The 21,782-nt window shown below is 43.3% G+C and overlaps 1 protein-coding gene across 7 annotated transcripts in view; it reads left to right on the top strand.

Moving 5' to 3' along the window:
- The window catches only part of GPM6B (glycoprotein M6B), a 168,338-nt gene that overhangs the window by 132,913 nt on the left and 13,643 nt on the right, over nt 1–21,782 (top strand). For all 7 annotated transcript variants that reach the window (XM_007991064.3, XM_007991067.3, XM_007991069.3 and 4 more), the window contains 2 exons: nt 19,262–19,448; nt 21,517–21,673. In XM_007991064.3, coding sequence (XP_007989255.1) covers nt 19,262–19,448; nt 21,517–21,673 — 344 coding nt within the window. The remainder of the gene's footprint in view (nt 1–19,261; nt 19,449–21,516; nt 21,674–21,782) is intronic.

Below are 21,782 nucleotides of genomic sequence, written 5' to 3' on the forward strand. Positions count from 1 at the left end.
ACTCATTAATCTTTCTGGAGAGCCCAACACTATAAACAACTCCTTGTCCATTCAGGTGAGATTTTGGCACCAAGGAAGATGAGATCAGAACAGGTTTTGCTGCCAGATGAGTTAGGGGAGAAAAACAAAAACAAAAACATTACTTTTCAAGTTTTTTGGAATTCCAGAATGATACGATGAAAGATTGTGAAAGTCTAATAGTATCAGGTTGCTGGTGATACTACTGCAAGTGAGAATTCCATGAACTAGCATAGCAGGTTCTTGCCCGAGGGGGAGAAAAAAAATCACTGAATTTGATTTAAAGAATTATCTTCCCAGATCCTGAAACAATTTCCACCTACACATAGTTTTAACCTTTTGTGTGCATTGATGGAAATAATTGGAAAAAAGATGTCTCCACGGGGACTGCTTGTGTCTGGAGCTGTCTGCAGAGACCTTATGTGTGATATTGTAAGGCCTACAGTGCAGGCCACAGAGTGAAGGGACCCACTCCAGCCATGCCATTGCCTTCCCAGACACTTACAGATTTTGTTGGCTCCTAAATCAATGCCATTGCCATTCTATACTTATATCTCCAACCCCAACCAGATGGTATGAGGCAAAAAATAGGGAATTCCATATGGCTTTTTTTTTTTTTAATTTTTTGCAGAGTTGTCAGCCTTTTCCCATGGGGAAAAAGAGGTTTTGATAAAGGCTGACCAGGAAATTTTTGCCAAAGGAAAATGCCTCTCCCACTCATGCAGTTACTGTAGCAGAGACTGCCCTTATCCAGGAACTTCCTTATTCCCTGTTGGAAAGGTCATGGTGGTTCCAGGATGGTTCCAGGATCCTTTTCATGGTTTTCTTTTTCTTGCTACTACTTTCCAGTAGAATTCCATCTTTAGGAGTTGGATAGTTATTCTTTCGTTGTCTCTTTTTCCTTTTCAATTTTTAGCTGCTTTGGACATGTAGTGTCTACATCTTTTCTGCCTTCAGGAGATGAAAGGATGTATGGCCACATGGGCTATCCCTCGCGATGCTGCCCTAGGGGCCTGGCCTGAGGTGGTGGTCTGAGATGCAGGCAAGCGATGAAGCAGGGAGTAGTTCATGCTGAGTCTCCAGTCAATGGAATATTGTGCTTAACATGGAGGGAGTACTTCCAGGCTGTTATAGATTGTGTTATACAGGCTCCAGAGGATAGCCTAAGAAACTCTAGATCCTCTATTCCAAGTGCAGGCTGTGGACCAGCAGAATCGACACCTCCGGGAGCTTGTTAGAAATGCAGAGTCCCAGGCCCCAACCAGCCCCACTGAATCAGAATCTGCATTTTCATAAGACTTCCAGGTGGTTCCTATGCATGTTAAAGCTTGAGAAGCACTAATTCAGAGCAAGGTCCAAGAGCAAGAAGGGAGAAGACAGGAAGGAATTGATTATGTGAATTTACCCTCAAGAGATCTAGAAATCTTCATCTTTGGAAAAGATAAAGAATTGCTAAAGGTATTCATCCTTTCTTCTTTCCCTTTCTATTTAGGGAGAGGCATGTCTAAGCAATGCCAAGGCAGTCATTAATTTGCTGAGTCCTGGCTGGTTTGAAAAACAGTGAGCTTGCTTCTCTTACCTGCTTGTCTCATGAGGGAGCTTGGGGAAGGGGCAGTGAAGGTGAGAAAGGTTTGTTTCTTTGTGGCAAAGTGAGGGCCAGAGGAGAAAGCAGTTGATGGAAGCTTGGGAGAAATTCTCAAATGTCTCTTATCTCCCTCTTTAATATAATCCAATGACATGCAAGATGCCGTGACTAAATATAGGCTGCCATTCTTGGTGGACTAAAAGTGGTTCTTTATATACAGTTAAATCTGTAATTCAGAATTCAGTCTCACAAGGAAGGAGTAGAATAACCACCCACTTCACATATCACCAGTTTCCTCCCTCTCAAATCCAAATTGCTCTGATGTTTCAGTTAAGATGGCCACAGGTAATTCCAGAAGTCAGGATAAAGAGCACACCCTCTACATAGGGACTGTCACAGAGGATGCTGGGAGAGGAGGGCCCTGGGGAGTGTTGGTATTTAGCAAGAAGCCCAACTGTTGTGATTTGCACCACAGAGAACGGATTCCTGAGTCACCACTGGGGTTTGGCGGGTGGAGGGCAGGGTAGCAGACTGACAGGGAGGGCCCAGCACTGCTGTTCACTCATGTTGCACTGTGTCTGCCCAGATGTAACCACAGGCTGACTCCTGGGAACTGCAGACTTTATCCCTTGGCCCCCTTCTGGGCTGAGCCTGGGACTTCTCTCTCACCTATCTGCTTTGTAGAGGAACACCTGTAGCTATAAGTCCTGGGAAATGCTACTGGATTTTTGTCATTGTTCTTTAGTGTCACTCTTTCCTAACCTAAGGTGTAAGGCCACTAAGTTTGAGGTCTTCTCCCAAACCACTTGAAATGTATTTTAAGAGGGAACAAAAACCCTTAATCCTTCTGCGTGTACCATTGTACCTCTGGCCATAGTTGGGTGTCTACCATAACTGACAGTCTGGTCGTGCCATGTGGGTTCTGCTGGTGGTGTCATTCTATCCCCAGAGGCTGGTTGCAGAAGCTTTCTTAGCTTATCCAGCCTAAGCCAGTGGACGCTCTCAGTCTGTCTGATGCCTTTCAGTTACTCAAAATGTTTCTGGTTACATGGAGGTAAATGGTGAACACAGTGGAAGCGCATTGTAGCTCAGGCTCATGCTGTAAGGTCCCTGAGATTTTTAGAGTACTTTGCCTTTTTTTTTGAGATGTATCAATTCTTTCATTTTCAAAGCACCTGCAGTTTTCACCAGAAAAGTGCCATATACAGCAGTTAATGATTTTATAGTTTATTTACTGACTGCTATGGCAGTCGTGATTATATGTGTGTGTGTGTATATATATATATCACGACTATATATACACATAAAGAATTTATATATAGCTATAAACAAATATATATCGATATAAATAATTTCTTGATTGTTTATGAATGTTCCATTGTTTATGTGCTATATTGTTAGTCTGTGATTAGCACCTGATTATGTAACAGTGGCTTACTGTGTCTGTGACATATCAGCTCCCTTTGTCTTTTGGTCTTATGTTTGCTTCTCATCTTAGAGTAGGCAGACAGAGAAAGCAGATCAATGAGTATTGAGTGTTGATCTGAGGCTTTCTGTCAGACATGTCTGATTTTGGGGACACTACTTGGATTATTCAAGACTGAGTACTTCTCGGTCTTTGAGAAGTAGTGCCATCTGTTATTTGCTGCCTTTGAAATTACATGTTTTCATATAAATCTAACTAGAGTCCATTAAAATTAATTTTGCTTTGAAATCTTTTGCCACCCTTAGAGGTAACTGGAATTACTCTGAAGTAGCTGGGGAGTAGCTGAAGTCAGCCACTTGGGTCTTCCCACCTCCCCAAGCTGTGTCCTTTTGGGTGCCGAAGTTCACTCCCAAATAAGCCACATCCCCACCCCCTGAATGCATCCACGTCTATGAAAAGCTTATATGAATTGGCTTTTGTACTAAACGGAATGCTCTGGGTGTCAGAGTCATTTAGGTGGGACAAATCTTTCTCTGAAGATCATCATGCTTGTAGTTTCTGGAGACTTCCATGAACAATGCTTTCACCCCCAAGGACTATCTAGGGATGAAATGTCAGGCTGGTAGGAGAGGTAATGGGATCGAAACAAGCCTTCCTGTGTCTTGAGAAAACCTTGTTTACATTCATGTGCTGTTTCCCAGTGGCAATAAATCGAGATTCCTGTGAGGATTTGACAGACCAGGCTGGTGATGCCACCCACTGTTTTTGTAAAGAAACTGTTATTGGAATCAGCAAGGCCCATTTGATTGTCTGTGACTGCTTTCGTACTCCACTAGCAGAGTTGAGAAGCTGCAACTGTACACCCTGCAAAGGCAAAAATATTTGCCATCTGGTCCTTTACAGAAAACAATTGCCAATCCTTGACTTAGAATTTGCAAAGTGTGCCAAAATGCAATACTCTATCTACTGATGTTAGGCAACACCTAAAAACTTTGCCCGGCACTCAGTTTCCTAAAATCTTCTGCATCAAACATCCCTCATCCTCTGCCCTCCAGGCCCCAGAATCCTTGCTCTCTGTGGGGAATAGGGACTCCCTGCTCACAGGCTGTCAGCTAAGGCTCAGCCCTTTCTCAGAGAATTTCTTGGCACTTTCTTAGAAGCTCAGCCACTCTGGCCTCTTTCAGGTCCTTTTCTGAGTTTTCCCATAATAAACCAAGTCCCGTTAAGTGGATATTGTAAGCTACTTTCATCTAGTGTTCTATTCAGTGCACTTTAGCAAGTTTTATTTTTTGTGTATAGAAAAGACATTTGTGGTTTATTAAATGTAGTGTTGGGGATCGTTTCTTTAATTTTTTTTTTTTTCAAAGTATGAGGTTCCAGTGCCCTGAATCAGAATCCCTAAGAATGCTGGTTAAAAATTTAGATTTCATATGGGCATGGTGGCACACATCTATAGTCCCAGCTACTTGGGAGGCTAAGGCAAGAGGATCACTTGAGCCCAGAAGTTCGAGTTCAGCCTGGGCAATATAGCAAGACCCAGTCTCTTAAAAAGAAAAATCAGATTCCCAGCTACCCTATCTGCAATGGGTCCCAGAAATTTGGCCCATTTTAAGAAGCTCCCCCAGGCAATTCTAATGCACAGTAAAGTTTGACCACCACTGCTATATACATAGAAGGCCATAACCCCTCATTATAACATCTTTGGTAAAGTATCATTTCAGTTCAACCTGTGTATATCTGTGTTCAACCTGTATATGTATTTACAGTTAAGTGCTCAAAATCAAATTTCCACATCTGTAACAGACAGTACTATTGAATTTGAAGTAAATTCCTCTTGAAGTAATGTTTTGCTATTGCCACTATATCTTTGTGTATAAGAGCCAATGCAAAAACATTCTATTGTAAAGCTGTAGGCAAACATCAGAGCTCAGGCTGTGTGTTAGTTATCAACTGTTGCATAACAAATTCCTCCAAAACATAGTGGCTAGAAACAAAAACATATATTATCTCGGCTTCCATAGGTCAGGAGTCTGTGCTGAGCTTAGCTGTCTCAGAAACTCTAATGAGATTGCAGTCTCATCTGAAGGCCTAACTGGGGAAGGATCCACTTCCAAGCTCATTCACATGGCTATTGGCAGGACTTGGTTACTTGAGGCCTCTTGGACTGAGGGCCTCAGTTCCTCACAAGCTGTTGGCCTAAAACCTCCCTTGATTTTTTGCCATGTGTGGGCTCTCCATAGCTACTTCATGACATAGCAGATGACTTCAGAGAGAGAGAGCAAGTGAGCAGGTAAGAGAATGTGCCAGCCAGAGAGACAATGCTAACAGGACAGAAGTCAGTCCTTTGAAACCTAATCAGGGAAGTGATATCCCATCACTTTTGCCATATTCTAGTCCTAAGAAGTGAGCCACTAGGTCCAGCCCACATTCAGGGGAGGGAATTACATGAGGCCATGAATGTAGATTTGTGGGGATCATTGAGGGTGTCTTAACTGCCTGCCACAGGCTGTATAAACATTTCACAGTTCATATGCATCCTCCATCTCCTTGATGATCATAACCTCTTCACTTTCCCAAAGCCTCACCTCTCAGAGAATGTATCACTGGGTTAAATGAGTACCTGGCAGGTGTTTGATGGCCTTTCTGAGGCACTAGACTGTAAGCTCTCTGTGAGCAGAGGTCTTCATGCCTTGCTCCCTGCTTTGGCCTGGCTTGGGACCTGGGACCAAGAAAGCACTCGTTCATAGTGTTGAATGATGATCACCTTATTTTTAGCACTCATGATGTGTGACTCTGTATGAAATTGTCTAATTTTAGTGTCCATTGTGTACATGGCTCATTTCCTGGGCCAGGCTGGTCAAGACCTTGCACTCTGAGAGTTGCATAGTGTTTGTTAAGTAAGTTAAGATTAGATTGGCTACTCGTGGTCAGGAGTTTGAGACCAGTCTGGCCAACATGGTGAAACCCCATCTCTACTAAAAAAATAAATAAATAAAATAAAATACAAAAATTAGCCGGGAATATTGGTGGGTGCCTGTAGTCCAAGCTACTTGGAAGGCTGAGACGGGAGAATCACTTGAACCCAGGAGGTGGAGGTTGCAGTGAGCAGAGATTGCGCCACTGCACTCCAGTCTGGACAACACAGCATGACTCTGTCTCAAAAAATAATAATAATAAAAAAATAAAAATAAAAAACTAGGTTGGCTAATTGAGGTTTCTAGAATCATCTGCATGTAAATAGGGTTAACTTTTTGGGATGGTTTTCTTGAATAAGAAGTTATCAGCCTGAGCTTCACAGTAGAACCCTGGAAGGGAGGGGAGGTCTTTTAAAATCCCGAAGCCACATCCAGACCAAGTCATTCAGAATCTTGAGGGTGGGGCCCAGGCATCAGTGTTCTTGAAAGCTCCCCCACCAGGTGATCCCCTGTGCAGCGAAGGTTGAGAACCACTGTGGTAGACCAGTGTTGCCCAATCCAGGAGAGTTTCTGCCTTTCAGGTATCTAGTGGTAGAGGTTAGGGATGCTGCTAAGCATCCTACAGTGCACAGGACTGCCCCTCCCCCAACAAAGGATGGCCCACGCCAATAGTACGAAGAGTTGAGAACCCCTGGGCTAGGTCCTATGCTTTGAGTCAGGAAATTGGTTCCAAGTGAAGCAGTAGAAGTCCATGGGGTTGCTTTGTCCCGGATGTTAAGCTTATTGCAGGCATGGATAGCTTGATAAGTCTGGAATATTATATACAATCTGTGTATTGGTGTTTCCTGAAGAGAAATTCATTCTTTTAAAAGGCACACAGTGCATAAACCAATATATTTAAACCTACATATATTTATTTATGCAACATATGCCATACACGTGTATGTTTGCATATAGCATGTGCTATAAACACCCTATGCATATAGAGATGTATGCAGGGCATACGAGTGTGTTATTGTGGTTAGAGGAACAGGTATGTCTTCCTCAGGTGCCCTTTATCTTCCTTTCCCCTCACTGTAGCCTCCTACCCTCTGCTTGTCTAGTAAAGGCCCTAAGGCCTCCCTGACCCTTGCTGTCCTCATCCTCTGCCCAGAGGATGCCTCTGCTCTGCCTGGAGGGTTCCCATCACCCAGGTTAGTGTGGCTCTTGCCTTTCACCACCAGTCCTTAGTTTCCCAAAGGGGTTCACAACCTTTTTAAACTAGTGTGTTTTGTAGAAATTGAACTTCACAAACAGGTCTTTTGAAAACACTTTCTTGTGGTATAGTTGACATGCATATGGTGCATCTCTTTAAAGTGTCTGACAAGCCTTGACATATGTGTGTGCTCGTGAAAGCAGCACCACAAGCAGGATGGCGATGTGGCCGCTATTCCCCACTCTTTCCACCCTTCCTATGCTCCCACTCTCCCCAAGCAACTACTGATCTGCTTTCCTTCTCTGTGGATTAGTTTGCATTTTCTAGAATGGCCCTCGTGAAGATTTGTTCACATAAATTCTCTTACCCTTTCTCACCCGAATAGAAAATGTTGCATGACGTTGATTGCTTAATAGCTCCACAGCTTTGTCCAATTTTTATCCTTCCTGCTTTTACTGAAGACGTCCTGCCCCCATGAATAAACCTCAGAAGACCCATTCTGCCACCGCCTACCACTGAAGAGTTTAGCTTGCACCCACTCCAATCCAGCCCACACCCAAGTGCCAGATTCATCTCTTAAAAGCACATCCCGAATCATATCTCTCGCCTGCTCACAAGCTTCCCTCTCTTCCCTTTGCTGCAAAGTGAAGCACAGAGGCTTGAGGCTGGCTTGGACATCTTCCTTGGGCCAGGCAGTGGGGGTCCTACCTTCCTGACTTCTCCCCACCATTACCCTGGTGTCCTTGATAAACTTGGCTATACCCTGAACTCTCCCCACGTCTCCCACACCACATTGGCCCTGCTCTCCTTCCCTTGTGCTTTTCATGGAATTCTTCTGTTCTTCAAGGCCTCTTCACCTCCTGCCATCCATAAACCTTTCCCTCAGCAATCCACACTAACCAAGGAGATCTGTCCCTACCTCACTCCCCCATGTCCCTATGTCAGCACTCTCTTTATTCCACTTTAGTGATACCTTATGTGTCTGTGTGTCTTACCACCCCCTCACCCCATCCACAAGGATCAAAGCCAGGAGGGCACACTTGCAGCCACCACCACAGTGGCTTACACATGGCAGGGATTGGGCAGACACTCATGGAATGGAATAGAATCCAGGAAAGTAGAGACACTGTCGCCCAGATGGTCAAGGAAACTGACTGCTGCTAAAGCTCAAAACTGCAGATATTAAATTCTTCTCAAATGTCTGGAGTAGCCTCCAGATCGCTGTGCTCTTAAAATCGGTGTCATCTGGACTTAGAACTGGCTTCCCCCACTCTCCATTGATCTCCATGGTTCCTTGCTGTCCCACTTCACCAGGCTAAAAGCCTTTGGGAAAACCAAAGCCAATTCCCACAAAAGGCAAAGGAAGAGACTAACAAGTATCTGGTTGTCGGATATTTTTATTCCCAGCCATGTAAGCGTATCATTGCTTTTATTGACTTGCTTATCTTCTACTGCTGGTACCATATGGCAAATATTAGAGACTCATCTATTTTAAGGGCTCATCTATTTTAAGACTTTTATAGTGGTTTCACAAAAATGAAAATCCCTTACTAAATAGATTTTAGGACAAGCTTCTAAAAGGACCTGCCAAAAAGTGATTTCCTTTCTATCATTAGAAATAGTTTCCACATTCTTATTATGTAGTTGAACTTTTATGTCTAGGACCGCATGAAAGACGAGAGAACTGAGAAGCAACCTATATTTGATTTCACACTTTGCTCTTGGACAGGAAGCCCCTGTCAATTGACTTCATATCTTTTTAATGCACTATATTAGTGGTTCACAGAACTTTTTGGGTGTTAGGTCCCTTTACGTGCTTAGAAACACTTGAAGACCCCAAAAAGCCTTTGCTCTTCTGAGTTGTGCCTATAAATATTTTCTATATTAGAAGCTAGAACTGAGGGTTGGGCACAGTGGCTCATGCCTGTAATCCCAGCACTTTGGGAGGCCGAGGTGGGCAGATCACCTGAGGTTGGGAGTTTGAAACCAGCCTGGCCAACATGGCAAAACCCCATCTCTTCTGAAAATACAAAAATTGGCCAGGCCTGCCGGGTGCAGTGGCTGACACGTGTAATCTCAGCACTTTGAGAGGCTGAGGTGGGCAGATCACCTGAGGTCAGGAGTTCGAGACCAGCCTAAGCAACATGGAGAAACCCCATCTCTACTCAAAATGCAAAATTAGCCTGCATGGTGGTGCATGTCTGTAATCCCAGCTATTTGGGAGGCTGAGCCAGGAGAATTGCTTGAACCCGGGAGGCTGAGGTTGCAGTGAGCCAAGATGGCACCATTGCACTCCAGCCTGGGCAACATTTTGAGATGAGCAAAACTCCATCTCAAAATAAATAAGTAAATAAATAAGCAAGCAAGCAAGCCAGGCATGGTGGCATGTGCCTGTAATTCCAGATACTTGGGAGGCTGAGGCGGGAGAATCACTTGAACCCGGAAGGCGGAGGTTGCACTGAGCTGAGATTGTGCCACTGCACTCCAGCCTTGGAGTTTTTTAAGATGGAGCAAGATTCCATCTTTAAAAAAAAAAAAAAAAAAAAAAAGAACTGATACCTTTATTACTTAATAATAAACTTAGTCACTTAAAATAATAGCAAATCCATTATATGTCAACCTAAGTAATGTTTAGGAAAGATAACGATTTTCAAAAAGAATATTTTAGTGTGAGGAATAGGACTGTTTTACATTTTTGCAAATCTGTTTAATATCTGGCTTAATATTAGACAGCTAGACTCTTACATCTGCCTCTGCATTCATTCAGAGGCATCTTGGGGTATCTTGCTTTGGTTGAAGTATATGAAGAAAACTCGATTTCTTACAGCTTGGAGAATGGAGGAGTGTTTTAATGACCTTTGCAGATAATTATGAAATTCTTCCTTGATACTACACCAAAATTCAGCAGGTAGTGGTTTCTTAAAGACTACGTGTAATGTGGAATCTGAAACCATATTGACCATCTTTTTGTACTCTGTTCCACTAAAATTCATTGCTTGATCTTGCACTTTGATTGGCTCTTATATTCAAGAAATATTTTCCCTTGGCTATTTGGAAAATATTGGTTCTCTGAGTTGTGCAGATCTTCCAGACATTGACACATTTCATTAAACCATATCAAAAAAATTTCATTTGTTAATATCACCACCGATTTCATCAAGAAGTCTGGTTAAGTATTGGGAAGCTGTCAGTCTCACTGTGGCAGGTACAAGTTTTCCAAAATTGACTGGCAACAGATACTATCAGTTGTTTTCTTTGAAGTGACAAGTGGTTCATTTTTGAGAAAGTTTCTGCCACATACTTAAGTCTAAAAAACTATAGCTTGTCAGGCATTCTTTCAAGAAAGGGGGTGTTTGCCCCAGAAAGGTGCAAGTTTGGCTCATAACTCAATTACATAAGAATGTTTCCTCCAGCCCACCATCACATGCTGGTTTGCAGCAGAAGGGCTCTCTGCATCCTCTCACTCATTTCATTACACAAACTGTTCAAAAGACACATACTCGGGGGTTGAGATTTATCAAATTAATAATTTTTATTGCATCAAGGACATTTGGAAGTGAAACTGGCTTTTTACTTTAATTTTTTTGCTTGCGAGCGCGTGGTGGTGAGGAATGTATTCCTGCTAAGTACGCTATGGGGCCACTGCCTGATTCGCGCTCAGGCATCAGCAGTTTTACTGTGCAAATGTCAAGCAGTGAAAAAAGTAAATAACATCTTGGTGCTATTATAAAAAGAGTTTTGGCTTCACAGTCCTCCTGCAAGGATCTTGAGGTCTTCCGGGGCTGCACACAGTCTTTGAGAGCCCACTCCTGGCTCAGAGTGAGACTGGTGGGCAGGCAGGTTAGAATCACTTGGGAGCTCAATGTCCTTTCCAGACCTGCCTGAACAGAATCTGTGTTTTAATGAGGTCCCCAGGAGATTTATATGCAAGTTAAAGTTTTCCTGTAGTCCCAGCTATTTGGGAGGCTGAGGCGGGAGGATGGCTTGAGCCCAGGAGGCAGAAGTTGCAGAGAGCTGAGATTGCACTGCTGCACTCCAGCCTGGGTAACAGAGTGAGACTGTATCTGGGAAAGAAAAAAAAAAAAAAAAGAGAGACAACCACTGCTGTTAAACAGAGGTCTACAAAACTTTCCTTTAAAGGGCCACATAGTAAATACCTGTGGCAATGCCTCAACCCTGCCTTTGTAGCTTGAAAGTAGCCATAGACCATATATAAATGAATGAGCGTGGCTGTGTACCAGTACAACTTTATAGACACAGAAATTTGAATTTTGTGTGCCCTTCATGTGTCACAAAATAGGTTTTTAAATATATTCTAAGCAGTTAAAAATGTAACCACTTAGAATCATGTCAAATTCATTCTGAGTTTGCAGGTCATGAGGAGAGCCAGATTTAGCTGGTGGGCCACAGTTGGCTGACCTGTGCTATATAACACTTGAGTGCTCATTGAAATTACCAGGGGAGCTTCAAAAAAGCAAGCCCATACCCTGTAATTCCTGAGTCCCATCCCCGATAAATTCTGATATAATTGGTCTGGGATGAAGCTGGTGCATCAGGATTTTCAGATGCTCCCCAGATTATTCCGATGTGCAGGAAAAATGGAGAACCTCTGCTCTATAATGTATTCCAAGAAAGTTAATTTTCTTTTAAGCATTTCTTTTTAAGATTTTAGAATTTGGCAGTGTCACCAAATGTCTGAGACCAGAATTATATATTGTAACCTGAGAGCATGGTTTCTCACTCTTGGCACTGTGAACCCAAAACTATCTGAGATAGGTCTCAATCAATTTAGAAAGTTAATTTTAGCAAGGTTAGGAACAGGCCTTTGAAACAGCCTCAGGAGATCCTAATAACATGTACCTAAGGTGGATGAGGGACAGCTTACTTTTATACCTTTTAGGGGGAGACATGAGACATCCATCAATACCTATGAGATGTACATTGGTTCAATCTGGAAAGGCAGGACAACTCAAAGGGGGTCAGAGGGTGGCTTGCAGGTTATAAGAAGATTTTAAAATTATGTAAAGACCTGGAATCCATAGAAAGGAATGTCTGAGTTATGATGATAAGTGGTTATGGAGACCAAAGTTTTATCCTGTAGATGAAGCCTCCAGGTAGCAGGTTTCAGAGAGAATAGATTGTAAATGTCTCTTATCAGATTTAAGGTCTGTTGATGTTAATGCTGGTTAGCTTTTCCTGAATTCCAGAAGGGTGGAGGGTATAATGAGGTATGTTTGAATCTCCCCTCCATTCATGGCCTGAACCAGTTTTTTCAGGTTCACTTTGGAATCCCCTTGGCAGAGAGCAGAAATCTATTCAGATAGTTGGGTGGGGAGGGGGGTGGTGCTTAGAATTTTTTTTTTTTTTTTTTTTTTTTTGAAACGGAGTCTCACTGTGTCGCCAGGTTGGAGTGCAGTGGCACAATCTCAGCTCACTGCAACCTCCAACTCCCTGGTTCAAGCGATTCTCCTGCCTCAGCCTCCCAAGTAGCTTGGATTACAGGCATGCGCCGCCACACTCAGCTAATTTTTGTGTTTTTAGTAGAGATGGGGGTTTCACCATGTTGGCCGGGATGGTCTCGATCTCCTGACCTTGTGATCCGCCTGCCCTGGCCTCCCAAAGTGCTGGGATTACAGGTGTGAGCCACCCTGCCTGGCCCAGAGTTATTTTTGGTTTATAGCACTATTGGCATTTTGGGTGTGATCATTCTTTATTTCGGGGTGGGGGCTATCCTGTGTATTATAGGAGGTTTGGGAGCATCCCTGGCCTCTACCCACTAGATGCCAGTAGTGTCCCCCCACCCTCAGTTGTAACAACCAAAACTGTCTTCAGACACTGCTGAATGTCCCTGGGTGGCAAAATTGCCTGGATTAGGAACCAGTGGTCTAAACGATATACATGTTTTTTATGCTACCTCAGAGAATCTCAACATTGGAGCTATTGACATTTGGGGCTGGATAATTCTTTGTTATAAGAGCATATTCTGTGCACTGTGGGTTTTGAGCAGCATCCCTGGTCTCTACTCAATAGATGCCAGAAGCACCCTCTCCCCCAGCTTTGGCAACCAAAAATATCTCCAGATATTGCCAAATGTCCCCTGAGGGGCACAGTCACCCCCTGTTGAGAACTGCTTGGCCAGCTCAGAATCAGGGAAGCTTCTGTCCACTGACATTCACTGCTGCTTCTCAGGATTTTCACTCCCTCCATTTTCCCATTGCTTGTTGCTTGAAAGTTGTAAAGCTTGGTTCCTGCATCTTTTCTTTTTAATTTTGTGGCTCATTAAGAATCAGTAATATAGCAAGGAAGGCCCCATGTAGAGAGGTAAGGGTTTTGTGTGTGTGTGTGTGTATGTGTGGTGTGTGGGGGGGTGTTTGGGAGGGGGTGTGTGTGTGCGCGTATGTATGTGTGACATTCATTCCCTGGGGAAGAATCTGAGCCCTTGTTCCTGCCAGCCCTCCGTCTGAGCCAGCATTAAATCTGCAGCCAAGATCACAGACAACTTGGGCAAATCACTTGGCCATTATGAACTCACAGCCATGGCAACGGCCATCCACAAGCCTGAGGACAAAAAGTGTTTTATTCTGTTGTTCTGCACAAAAGGTTCTAGGGATGCTGGAGACAAAATAGCCTTTGAGAGTTAAAGGCATTGATGTGTATTTTTTTCCCTCCCTACTACATGGCTTATATTTAAACTGTCTTAGGCTAATGTACACTGTAATTTTTGTGTGAATCAAAACCTAAAATTCTTTTTATCCAGAGGCCAGCTAAATGAAGGCATAAGACATGAGCCCAACAGAGGCTTTTAGGGTTTGGTGAGAGGTATTGAGAATTACTATTAAAATGTGCTAGAAAGCCTGGCATTCTAGCCTGGCCAACATGGCAAGACTCCGTCTGTACTAAAAATACAAAAAATTAGCTGGGTGTAGTGGCGCGTGCCTGTAATCCCAGCTACTAGGGAGGCTGAGGCATAAGAATCACTTGAACCCAGGAGGTTTAAGGCTGCAGTGAGTGGAGATCACACCACTCACTCCAGCCTGGGCAACAGAGTGAGACTCTTTCTCAGGAAAAAAAAAAAAAAAAAAAGCCTGGCATTGATTTTTATTTTATACATGAATACATCACAGTCATCAAAAAAAATGCTTTCCTTGCTTTTTCTCATTCACATTACCCAGTGTTGTCATTGCTGATTTGAAGCTTGGGAAAATTCAGTCTGTGGATTTATAGGAGCATCCAAGAAAAGCACTGATTTTCCTTAGCTATCGTAAACTTTTAACAGCATGGTGTTCTGCTGGTACTTGGCACCACCCTTATATTTAAAAACATCAGCTTGCCTATGACTACTAAGGACAGCCTGAATCCCAGATCTACCTCCTTTGTGTGCACAGGCACTCCCAGCACTGCAGTGGGTAGGAGTGTGTGTGTTTAGAAATCTGCTTTCTCAGGTGACTCAATTCCTGTCTTCTCAGACCCTGCCTATGGCATGACACTAAAGCATGAAAAATTCCAAGGTTAATAGTACTTGCTTGGCTCACAAAAATGCACTCTAGCTGCACTCTTTTCAAGGCGGTCGAACAACTTGGAACATTTTGTTTTTCTTCACTGTAGTCCTTGGAACTTGCCATTTGATTCACAAGTGATTGGAGGGTTATGGCCAAACCCAGTGGGCCACGTCTTAGAGAAAAAACATCACACGCCATTGAATATGAAAGCAGGCACTTCAGACAGACTCAGGATGCCACACCTGAGACTGGGAAGATGCTACTGTTGACTAGAAATGGGCTTGTCAAATTTTCATGTGCACACAAATCACCCCAGAGGGCTTGTTAAAATGCAGATTCTGACTCAGCTAGTGTGGGGCCATGCCCAACATTCTTCATTTCTCACAGGTTCCTCCCTGCTGAAGCTGATACTGCTGGTCCATTGAACACACTTTGCAAAGTACATGGAATTGACAAATGGTCCACTCGTATCTTTTCTTGACCTCTGATAGTTTTCCTTGTTGCCCAGTAGAAGCTGCCAGCATTCAAGTTCAGCTCTTCTCAGCTACAGATCCACATATCCCTTCACATCATCCAGAGTGATCTTTCACAACCCCAATCTGTTTCCCATGTTTAAAAATACTCCCTGGCAGACCAGGCATGGTGGCTCACACCTGTAATTGCAGCACTTTGGGAGGCCGAGGCGAGAGGATCACTTGAGCCCAAGAGTTAGAGAACAGCCTGGCTAATATAAGGAGACCCTGTCACTACAAAAAATTTAAAAAATAAAAAATAAGCTGGGTACAGTGGCATGGGCCTGTGGTCCCAGCTACTTAAGAGGCCGAGGTGGGAGGATCGCTTAAGCCAGAGACTTCAGTGCTGCAGTGAGCAGTGATTGTGCCACTGCACTCCAACCTAGGCAACAGAGCAAGACTGTTAAAAATCAAAACAAGACAAAACAAAAAAAAACTCAGTGGCTTCCCATGATTTTGAAGATAAAGTCCAGAATTCTTAAGGTGGCCTGGAAAGCCCTAGGTGGTCTAGCTCCTATATTACCTATATCCTCTAGCTCCTAAATAAACACATTTAGCTTTTTCTTACTAACTTTTTGCAGCAGTTTTGGTTCCTCCAGGATGAGTGCGTGATATGTGACTAAATTGCCCAGTGTTCAAAAATATCATGCACACTGTGACCAGAGGTGGCTTCTATACTGACATAGAAGGTACAGTGGAGAGTGATCTGTTTATAGATGGTTGGATATCTACCACACATGCAATCTTAACCCTGAAGATAACTGGTCAACTAAGCTAGAATAAGCTCTACATCTAGCTGTATTATGTCCCATAAACTTTTCCCATATTTTATGTCACTAGCTTCTAGTCATGTTGGCTGGCACAGTCCATAAGAGTTTTTATCTGTGCCAGTGGAGCAAAGATGGTGATTTCTGTTCTATAGGAGCTAGGGTTCCTACAGCCACAAATAAAATCATCTGCTGAAAACATAAGAGAATTGGCATCTGCTGAGAGAGCATGATTCATTGAAGTGATCCCCCAAATTCTCGAGTTTCTGGTTTTCTCTGCTGTTATAAAACTAGATCCACAGCATGAGCTGTACAGAGTCCTTGAGAGATTTAAATTGGAGGGAAACTTTAGCTTTGATCTAGTATTGAATTTGGGATTGAACAGCATCATTCTTCTAACCCCACTTGTCTTTTTGAGCCTCGGAGCAGCTGTGATATTTCTTTGGAATGCTCTAACCATTTGGATGAAAGACTGTTTGAAGTGGCAACTGTGGATTTGGAAGGACGAGTTCTATCATTAAAGGGCAAGTGTGCTACACCATAACACCTAACCCTAACTCCAAATGATGAAAAGAGGTGTGGGTTTAGTTTAAAAATATATATTATATATATATATTTATATATATACACACATAAATTCAGAGAATTAATGAACAGTTTTATCTGGTTATATGTCATTGTCACCACATCAACTGTTTAAGTATTCTGGATACTAGGTCTTTCTGTAGAAGGTCCCCTCCAGTATGAATTATTTGCCCTTCTGTCCTTCCCTCCACTCCCTTTCCACTGGCTCTGCAGGGGTCTGTATCTTTACCCCCATCATGCTGGACTATAATAATTGTGTTACTTGTCTGCCTGCAGTATTGGATTTATCTTGAAGCCAAAAAGGTATCTTATTTCACATTTGTATACTTGGCACCCAGTAGGTCTTCACAAAGTACTGAATTAATGAAATCCAACAGAAAATCCAGTTAGAACCCAGCTCACATTATAGAAAATCAAATATGTGACAATTCAAATGTCTTCCAAAGCAGTGTTCTGTGATGATGAAATGTCCTATATCTGTGTTGTCCAATACAGTACCCACTAGTCCATGTGACTTTTAAGCATATGAAATGTGGTTTGTGCAACAGAGGACCTGAATTTTTCATTTTATTTAATTTTAAATAAATGTAAATAGCTACATGTGTTAGTGGCTACCATTTTGGACCATACAGTCCCAAGGCATCACATCTTTATCCTTTAAGGACCAGATACAACTTTGTTAGTCAGGAAAGCAGGCATTCATCTTTTTCTTAACATGATCATAGAAGCTGAGAATGTGGGGAGGCTGTGAATGATACAATACCCATGTCTGTTTTTATAATGAGATATGTCAAGGCCAAGGATTCTAGTTTCTCTTAGCTTGGGAACCTAGAAAGAATTTGGACTTTGAGTTGCATTCCTCTCACCTCAGTCCCCAGAAAGTCATGTGACAAAATAAGATTGAGGTCTAACATCTCTGCTCACAAATCCCAAGTGTCTGAAGCTCTTTAAGATACTGACTTGCTAGTGAACTTTAACCATATTGTGCACTGGTTCCCTTTTTTTTTTTTGAAAAGGAGTCTTGCTCTGTCACCCAGGCTGGACTTCAGTGGCACGATCTCAGCTCACTGCAACCTCTGCCTCCTGGGTTCAAGCGATTCCCTTGCCTCAGCCTCCCGAATAGCTGGGACTACAGGTGCAGGCCACCATGCCCGGCTAATTCGGCTAATTTTTTGTATTTTTAGTAAAGACAGGGTTTCACCATGTTAGCCAGGATGGTTCCCATTTTATATAGTTTCCCCAATCCATTTCAGGGAAGTTGGTCTTCCTAAAAACAGCTGCTCATGTTTTGAAATGAAAGGAAGCACAGCTTTCTTATGAAGCCCTGATATTTTTTATTTTCTGAAGCTCTGATATTATTTGTCTTCCAATGAACTAAAAAGAAATCTAGTAATGAGTTTTCATAGTCATTTTCCATAGGTTTAAGCGAATGCTGGTTTAAAAGGAATGCTCACTAAAATGAAAACATTCATCTATGGTGTTTTATGCTGGGTTGTCATTCCATAACCTAACTGTGAAGACCATTTGGGGGAATATTTTTTTTTTTTTTGTCTGGCTTAATGTGCTTGCCCTGAAGTAATGAAGTGCCCTTGATTGCTGTTAAACACCATAATGCGTTTAAAGTTCAATTTCCCCGACAAGCCATTTACTTAAGGGTCTGGATAATATAAACAGGGACGGGAGGTTAGGAGAGGTACTGACATTATCCCGAGGCCAGTGCTGCCTTTACTGAAACATAAATGTCTCCAAACTGAAAATGTCACCTGGCTCTGCCCCTCGGGCAGGTCTTTATGGACATCTCAAGTAAAAGTTTATTTTAAAAATGAATACAAATCTCATCTTTTCAAGATTAACAGTGAGTTACGGCTGTCTCTCCTTCATTCCACTTCATGGATGTTCATTTTGGTTTTGTTTTTTTCTTCTGTTCTTTTTTCTCCTTCAAGTACTTAAATATCACCCACCAGTTCTGGTTTCTGACTCTGAACGTGTGTGTCGGGGAAGGTGGAAGCCGGGGAGGAGGAGGACTGTATGTAAATGAATTGCTTGAGCTGACTGGGCTGGAGGGAAGCATTTTTATTAAAAATTTGAGATAATTTCTGATGTCAACTTGAATGAAATTTGAGTGACTCTTGGTGACCTTGTACTTCACTGAATTAGGGACCAAAATACTTGTGACCTTTCCAAAACAATCACCTTGCTATTTGTTTGAACCGGGCGACGGCATAATTGCTGTATCAGATTCTCCCAGTTGCCCAGGAGGTCCAGGGCTTGGGGAAATCCGTTGGTTGCTACAGCAGCAGACGTATTGAAACCCCAGAACTGTGAGGCTGGAGACGACCTGACTGTTGCTTTTCTTCACAGAGCTGCAGCTTCACTGCTGTCCTCTTTTGACTGTGTTGGTGGAATGAGTGCTTCTCATAGGCACTTGAGCAGGACTCCCCCCTCCACTCAGTCAATCAGGGAAGCTCTAGAATTGTAACTACCTTATAACTCTTTGTCAATTGACTGCTCTGCCATTCGCTACCCTTCCAGATTCTGAGCAAATTAAGTTACATTCCCTCTTGGAGCCTCAGGGTCCTCACTGCAGAATATGAGATCACGGTAACTACCACACTGGCCCTTGGGATGTCGAAGTATTAACCATAGAGCATGAGAGGGGAGATGGAATAATTAAAGCCTTCTCTGTGAATATGTGGTATTCTTGAAGACCAGAGGCGTTCTTGCCCATAATGGCTGTATTTTCTCTCCTTTGGGTCCAGGCTGCTTTGAATGCTGCATCAAGTGTCTGGGAGGAGTCCCCTACGCCTCCCTGGTGGCCACCATCCTCTGCTTCTCCGGGGTGGCCTTGTTCTGCGGCTGTGGGCATGTGGCTCTCGCAGGCACCGTGGCGATTCTTGAGCAACACTTCTCCACCAATGCCAGTGACCATGCCTTGCTGAGCGAGGTGTAAGTATCCGGTTCCCTTTAAAAATGTATCTAAGGCCTGGCCTGGTGGCTCATGCCTGTAATCCCAGCAATTTGGGAGGCTGAGGCAGACAGATCACCTGAGGTCAGAAGTTCAAGACCAGCCTGGCCAACATGGTGAAATGCCACCTCTACTAAAAATACAAAAAAAAAAATTTAGCTGGGCATAGTGGTGTGTGCCTGTAATCCCAGCTACTTAGGAGGCTGAGGCAGGAGAATTACTTGAACCCAGGAGGTGGATGTTGTGGTGCACCAGGATGGCGCCACTGCACTCCAGCCTGGGTGACAGAGTGATACTTTGTTTTTTTAAAAAAAGTATCTAAGATGCAACCACCTCATGATGTTTTTCAGAAAGACTACAGTGTGCTCTCCTGGCAGAAAATGAATGCTTTTACTTAAAGTTCACTTTATGCAGATAGAAAAAGGTTCATGAGAGAAGGAAAAAGAAAGGGCCTAGAATGTGGCAGATGTTTAGGCCCCAGGGTGGAATGTTACTTGGGAATGTTGGGAATGGCATGGTATGCACATAGGACACTTCACACATGGTAGCTGTGGACGTGTGGGGCTGTAACATGGTGATAGCTGATGCTGCCGATTGTCTCAACAGAGTTGTATTGTTCCCAAGTAACAGATGCCTCCAGCTTTCTCCCAGGAAGTGACCATCCCTGGAATGGCAGGAGCCCTGTTAAGGACTGACCCCAACTCTGAGCCTCCAGGAGCAGTATTTTAACGTTAACTCTTCTAGCAGAAGAGCAGATCCCAGGGCATCCTCCATTGCAGAAGAGAGGAAGGTCCAGGGGTTTAGCAGCAGATCTCTGCCTTTCTTTCTGGAAACATTCTCAATGGAGTCGCAGTGACTCCCATGCATAGATTCTCATAACTGTGCAAGCTCAGCAGCAATCTACTTATTTCCTTTGCATGTCTTCCCCTTTCTCCATTTCCTTCATTGTTTCTTTTTCTTCCCTTGAATCTCAAAGTTCCAGTGTTTATGTGTCTTATGATTATAAGAAACTTCTTTACCAGACTGAAAAAGACATGAATGAATTTTTATGGAATGGTCATGGAGTCATGTTGGAGACTCTTCAGTCCTTAGGGAATTTTATTCTTTCTTATCTGTTCACAAATGACCTCCAAAGAAATGAACACAGGTTGGGGAGATTATAAGGAGGGCTCAAGCAGGACAAGGGACTCACTGAGTGCCAACTATGTGCAAAGAAGAAATGTTTACCAAGACTGAACCTGGGAAAGGTGTATTGATTTAATTAGGTAGTGATCTCAATCTGTGGCTCTCAAACCTCTGAGCAGCTTTAAAAAAAATCCCCATACCTTACCCCAGACCAATTAGGACATAAGCTCTGGGGGTGGGATCCAGGTACCAGTATTTTCCAAGCTCCCCAGGTGATTCCAATGAGCAGCCGAAGGCTGAGGACATGTCATCCATCTTCGTTAGCTTTTGAGAGACAAACTGCATTGTGAATTAACTTTCTGTATCTTAAACCTACTCGACTTACTACTACTTGTGTGGTGGGAGTCACAATGCAAAAAACATCTCCCCAAATTACCCCCTAAAGAAGCCCTGAGTGCCTGCTTAGGGGTTTTATCAGAGTGACATGAACCACTAGGCCTGGTTGGGAGGCATTTTGATAGGGCAGAAAGAACATGTTATCATGGACTAGGGTTCAGATGCTGGCTTTGCCACTAACTGTGTATCCTCTGATGAGCTTAACTCCTCAATACCTGTGTTTTACTTATGTGCAAAATTAGGATTCTAATCCTTGCCGCCCAGGACTCAGGTAAGGATTAAAAGATTACAACTGGATGCTGCCCTCAGCAGAGGAAACATCATTCCCACCTTGGAAGGAAGGCCCATGTTGCTGGGACATGGGCAGGGATACCGCCCAGGATGCTGCACAAGTACATCAAAGCCATCAGTGGGGCGAGTGATGCGCTCACAGGAACATCCCCGTCATGTCCTCTCTCCAGCGTCCAGAAACGTAGTCACTACCAGGCAGTGAATTTAATGGTTCAGGATCTCTTCTTCTCTTTGTAGGATACAACTGATGCAGTATGTCATCTATGGAATTGCGTCCTTTTTCTTCTTGTATGGGATCATTCTGTTGGCAGAAGGCTTTTACACCACAAGTGCAGTGAAAGAACTGCACGGTGAGTTTAAAACAACCGCTTGTGGCCGATGCATCAGTGGAATGGTGAGTGTGAACCTCTGATAACTGACTCTTTGATATACAACCAGAGCCATGCCTTGATGTATTTCCTTGTATTTGGCAAAAGCTACCAGGTATCGAGCATGGATGGAGG

This window comes from Chlorocebus sabaeus, chromosome X, assembly GCF_047675955.1.
Source record: "Chlorocebus sabaeus isolate Y175 chromosome X, mChlSab1.0.hap1, whole genome shotgun sequence".
Lineage (NCBI taxonomy): Eukaryota > Metazoa > Chordata > Mammalia > Primates > Cercopithecidae > Chlorocebus > Chlorocebus sabaeus.